The sequence below is a fragment of the Sinocyclocheilus anshuiensis genome, unplaced genomic scaffold (genome assembly GCF_001515605.1).
Source record: "Sinocyclocheilus anshuiensis isolate Anshui unplaced genomic scaffold, SAMN03320099.WGS_v1.1 scaffold336, whole genome shotgun sequence".
NCBI lineage: Eukaryota > Metazoa > Chordata > Actinopteri > Cypriniformes > Cyprinidae > Sinocyclocheilus > Sinocyclocheilus anshuiensis.
The window spans coordinates 400,004-406,073 of record NW_015555712.1 but is presented as its reverse complement, the minus strand read 5'-3'; the positions used below and the strand labels follow the sequence as shown (position 1 = coordinate 406,073).

The 6,070-nt window shown below is 35.9% G+C and overlaps 1 protein-coding gene and 1 pseudogene across 1 annotated transcript; one reads left to right on the top strand and one right to left on the bottom strand.

The window, feature by feature from the left end:
- Positions 1-2,007: 2,007 nt before the first annotated feature.
- On the bottom strand, positions 2,008-2,970 carry LOC107672087 (olfactory receptor 142-like). Its single transcript, XM_016465176.1, has one exon. The coding sequence runs from the start codon at positions 2,968-2,970 to the stop codon at positions 2,008-2,010; it is 963 nt and encodes a 320-aa protein (XP_016320662.1).
- A 668-nt stretch (positions 2,971-3,638) lies between these two features.
- On the top strand, positions 3,639-5,402 carry LOC107672086 (olfactory receptor 51I1-like; annotated as a pseudogene).
- Positions 5,403-6,070: the final 668 nt, after the last annotated feature.

The following is a 6,070-nucleotide window of genomic DNA, read 5'->3' as shown; positions in this document are numbered from 1 at the left end:
AACACTTGGGCCAAATACAGGAAATACGTCATAGAAGTAGTCAAGTGGTCAAGTGCAAAGACCGCAAGTCTGGGTATTTGGACAAGGCAACACTTGCCTGGCAATTTCTCTGATCCTGATTACCTTGATTAGCTGCTTCAGGTGTGTTTAATTAGGCCTTAGAGATATACTTTTCTGGAAGGCCCTGAAGGAGCAGGATTGGACATTCCTTTCCCAGAGAGGTTTTGGTCACCATTAAACTCATGGGGTCATCAGCACATCTCTGCCATTTGCTCTTCCACCAATGCTATATATCATAGAAATCCTATAATCTATGGTTTAAACACACCTGAAATCAAAGACCTATTAAGAAAGACAGTGTGTTTGATCAGGGTTGGAACCTAAAATCTGCAGGTAGATCTTCAGGAACAGGATTGGGCATTGCTCTACATCAGTGGTTTTCAATCCTGGTTCTGGGGACACACGGCTCTGCACATTTTGTGTGTCTCCCTTAACACACCTGATTCAGATCATTAGCTCATTAGGAGAGAGCTCCATATACTGAACTAATGCCTGGTTCAGACTACACGATTTTAGCCCGATTTTGACGGAACACGATGAATGGTCGGGAAGCAACGTGTAGTCTGACATGCTTCTTGTCCACAACACGACAAGATTTTAGGAGTCAAAATCGTGAAATCTGACACAGTGACTATCGTGACCGACAAAAATATCATGTAGTCTGAACCCGGCATAAGTGTGTCAGATAAGAAATACATAAAAATATGCAAAGCGGAGGGTCCACAGGACCAGGATTGAAAACCACTGCTCTAAATTGTGTGGTAAAAAGCTGTAAGTATATAACTATTACAAAATAAGTTGCATATATCTACAGCTTGTTTCTCAACAGTACGGCAAATGAGTCAACAAATTGTCATAAAAAATATTCACTCGTATGTCCAATCCTGCTCCTGAAGAGCCACTTTCATGCAGAGTTTAGAGTTTTTCTAGTGATCCCGATGACCTTGATTAGCTGCTGCAGGTATATTTAATGACGCCTAGAGATAAACTCTTCTGGAAGGCCCTTCAGGAGCAGGAATGGACAACCCGGCCTCAGAGGGGATATTTTTGGCCATCAGTAAACTGATTGTTGATATTGTTACCAACTGGTAATATATAAATGATTAATAAAATATTTTTTCTCCAAAATATTGTATGATTTTCCATTTTATTCATTTAATGCTTGCTCTTCATCCTTAAATAACTATAATATTGTTGTGTGACAATAAATGTCAAATGAGAACACTGTTGTGAGGATTGTTTGCAGACCAGTAAATAAAACATTGATCCAAACTACAGTGGCCAAAACAATTGCAGCATATATAACATCACAGTGTTGTCTGAAGACACTCATGAGATGAATTGGAAAATATATTTGAATTCAATGACACAAACATTTAGAAATCTTCGCAGCTCGAGAGAATAAGGACCAGCATTTATAGCTGAGTAATTTCATTCAAAATGGCTCACAAGCGTTCAGACCGTCATTGTCATTGTTTGCTCAGACTCTAAAGCTTTATATATATATTCTATACAGACTTCATTGCTTTAGTAAAACTGAGGTCAAAAGCAGTGATGTTTATTCATTACTGAACATAACATATTGTAAGTATATGCAGCCAAATAAAAAGAAGTTTCAGTATTCATATCACTATTTTATTTAACACTAGTTATCAACCATGTTTTTAGACATTTAGACATCAAAGGCATTTACATTTTATATATATTTTATATATATAGAACTTTTTTTCTGTATAAGCCCTCACAAATGTTTGTATGACACTTTCTATATACAAAAATTATAGACTCATTCAAAAATGCATAATTTAAAATAAATGATTTTTTTAAATACCAGTTATTGTTTTGCATTGCCTTTTGCTCATGTTATGTATGTAAATTTCAGAAAATATATATTGTACTGTAAATAAATGAAATTTTATAAAACTACATACATACAAAAAGGTACAGTCAGGTCTTCACTGACTTAATGTCTATTTTTTTCCTTTTAAGTTTTTTTATTAAAACTTTCTTTACCTCATCTGTTCTCAAACAATAAATGAGGGGGTTGATCATGGGTGGTAAAAGGCTATACATCATAATAATGACTAATCGCAAATCAGTACTGAATTTTATATTAATATTGCTTGACAAATAATTAAAACATCTGGGTAGGAAAAAAAGGGCAATTATGATAAGCTGAGGACTGCAGGTGGAGAAAGTCTTCAACCTTCCTTGAGCGCTCGATATACGCAGAACTGCCACAATAATGGTGCAGTAAGAGAAAACAATAACAGCAAGAGAGCCCAGCAGTACTATCATAGCATGAATGAATGCTGGATAACTATATTCTTCTCTGTCAGTGCATGCCAGTGTTGTGATGGCAATATGATCACAGTAACAGTGCACAATGGAGTTACTCGCACAGTAAGGGAGAGGATAAGCTCGGATGATCATCATCAAAGGGCCTATCAAACCCAACAACCAAGAGCCCAGGATCAGAATGAATGCATTTCTGTTTGTCATGATACTGTGATACCGAAGTGGGAAACAGATTGCTGCATAGCGATCTATAGCCATTACTGCCAACAAACATGCAGTGACTGAGCCAAAATAATGCACAAAAAACATTTGAAGAAAGCAGCCCAAGAATGAAATGGTTCCATCTTGAAACCAGTACCTGCCAATTATCTTTGGTAATGTTGTGGTGCTGAATAGTACATCACAGACAACTAGATTTATAATGCAATAATAAACAGGTTTCTGAAGGCTCCTAGTCATTACAAACGATGCAAAAAATACAGCATTTCCCACTATTGTAAACACATAAACAAGAAACAGAACAGCTGATACGAGGCCGTAGTAATGAGGCTGAAGTCCAGGAAAGCCGAGTATGACAAAATCCTTCACAAAGCTGACATTTCCTGCTGGCATGATGAGTTAAAGTCCTTAGAACAGTTTTAGAGTTCTGAATGTAAACAATACACAATTCACAATTAACATGACACAGTTTCAATTAAAATAAATGAAATAAAAGGCAATTTTGATATTGTAATAGAGAGAATGCGGGCATCAGCCTGTCATCAGCTGTTTAAAAACATTGAGAAGAATGGCACACAGGGCTTGCATACCTCTTTCACAATGTACCATAAAGTGCATTCTGCTTCAAACACATGATAAATGCAGGGTTAACAGACAGATTTTATAAATATATATAAGGGAATGATGTAAAACAGCTGACGCACTGGCTCCAGGGATAATCAGTTCTTTCTACACTCTCAGAAAAAAAGGTACAAAAGCAGTACCCTTTCAAAAGGTACAACTTTGTAACTTATTTGCATATTAGTATACCTTAGGTTCTCACCCGTTTTTGGGTTGGAGCCCCCCTTTCCATTTCCCAGGCCCCTTAGCACCCCCACCCAAAAAAGGGATAAATGTCTGCATTTATTAAATGTCTATCATATTAATGTTGATTATATATCTATCTTCGATCTTCTTCTTCTTATTATTAAAAAAGCATGTCATTGAACTCTATAGCCCTTCTCATTATAGCTATTGGTCGGAGTCTGTATCAGCCAAGGTCAAGTTAAACACATCAATGTACTTTGGACATTGATGTGTTTAACTTGACCTTGGCTGATATTGGAGAAACTAATGCACTGATTCCTAACATGATAAAGACTTTTTTCTTTTTGAGTCACAGTACATCTCCTACAATGCAAAATGTTTTTTGTTTACTTCTTTAATACAATAAAGTGTGTCAGCCTTGTTGTCTTGGCATTTGATCGCTTTGTTGCTATTTGCTTTGTAACGATATACCGGTATAACGAATTGACGCTGTTGTCATTACATGCCATATTCTTTATAATACAGTTTTTCTCAGTCGCTTTGGTGCATTTCTCGAATCATTCTTAATATTTGCAAAGAAGTATGTGCATTTCTCAAAACAATTCGTACAAATAGCCCCACACACTGGATTACTTGCAAAAGCCTGTAACTTTCTCAAAATCTTTAGCTCATCTCTCAAAAGTAAGTATTTATGTCAATGATCATATCAGTGCCATCAGAATGAAAAGTCCTTTTGTCACTGTTCACAAACAAGATAGTCAAAATGCTTAGTCATGTTGTCAATATAACAGTGCACTCTGTTAGTATTACCTGCTGTAAACTATGACAACAGTTTGGATGACAGTTACTGTATTGAAATGCAGAAGGCTGCACTTCTTATGTATGCCATATATCCATTTCAAAAGTACAAATTTACACATTACTGTATGTGGGATATTGACTGAAAGAGACTGGATAGGATTACACTTGAGCTATTTCAGAAAACTTGTTTATCATTGGTTGATCTACATTCTTTTCATTAGTGAAAGTCAAGATTCACCTGCACAATTCATGGGAAATTTACAAAAATCTAATAGAAATGTGTAGAAAATATGCTTGACATTTTATGACAACTAGATCAACCATTCTGCTTTCATTGACTTATACGATGAACTAATGACTAGATGTTTTGAAGGGTAAGACTATTGCACAGAGAACTATGTAATACATTTGGGGCAACATGGCAATAGTCATACTGATAAGAATTATTGTTTAATATATACCGTGAAACCGTGATATTTTCTGAGACGATTATCATACCACATCATATCACGCCATTGTAAACAATGCTGCATTGTGTTCAGTTTTCGCAATAATGTGGATGCTTAGCACATTTCTGGTGGGCTTGACAGTATCTTTGGTCACCCGACTTTCATTCTGCAAGTCCAATGAGATACAGAGTTATTTTTGTGACCATGGACCAGTGTATAGAATGGCATGTAATGACAACAGCGTCAATTCGTTTCTGGCTAAACTTATCACAGCTGTCTACTTTGCTGCTCCACTGATTAGATTCTTTACCTTTGCATTTTTTTTTGACTTTAAGTAAAATTACAACAAGGGAGGGGGCGTATCAAGGCCTTGAAGACCTGTGTCTCTCACCTGTTGTTAGTTGGAGTGTGTTTCCTTCCCATAATCTGCACATACTGTATATCGCTGCAATCATGCTTCCTCTGTCTCCTAATGTGAGAATCATCAGCACATCTCTGGCTTATGCTGTTCCACCGATGCTAAATCCCATGATTTATGTTTTAAACACAGCTGAAGTTAGGAAATTCATTCGAACAGTGATTAAAAAGAAGTCTTCATCCATTGAACAGGGTACTTCAGTACTTCAAAATGTTTGTTACAGTAGAACTTTAGAAATAATAATGACTGCAAGTAGGCCATGTACTGTCTTTGTCATTCTATGGTTTGTAATGTCATTACGACATGCTGAGTATCATTAACACTGATTTTGTTTTCACATAGGCATGTGAGCTATTACTGTCAATGCTGTATTTTTCTGGCACACTGAAACAAATGTATAACCTACAACTGTAAAGCAAATATTCTGTGTTTGTGTGTACTTAAAAAGATATAAAGCTGCTACTTCTAGTTTTTTGTAGTCTTCTATTAGCACTAATCAAGTCTCTTGTTTTTAAAAGTGATTGTTACTCACTGTGACTGAAAAGTACAGGAAATTATCTTTTGTAAAACAAGGGTTTTTGTTACTGATGAGCTTAGGCTATAGCAGGGGTGTCCAAACCTGCTACTGCAGGGCCAAAGTCCTGCAGATTTTAGCACCAACCATCTGCAAAACACCTGCCTGGAAGTTTCTAGTGATTCAAAGACCCTGATTAGCTGGTTCAGGTGTGTTTAATTTGGGTTGGAAACCACTATATTGTAGCATTGTGTTGAATTCTTTGCATTTCAGTATTAAATGTAACACCAATTCGGTTTTAAAGGTCTACTTATGAACTGTGTTCAGATCTAAAATAAAATCTTCATATAAAATTGTTCACTAAAAGGTATGGTATGGTAGTACTAATTTCTGTTTTTCCCAATTGGTTTAAACATGTCTGCTTTTATTTTGTAAATAGCTTTTGATAAAATGTAATGAATAAATGTGAATGCATTTAAGGATTTATATATTTGTAATTAAAAT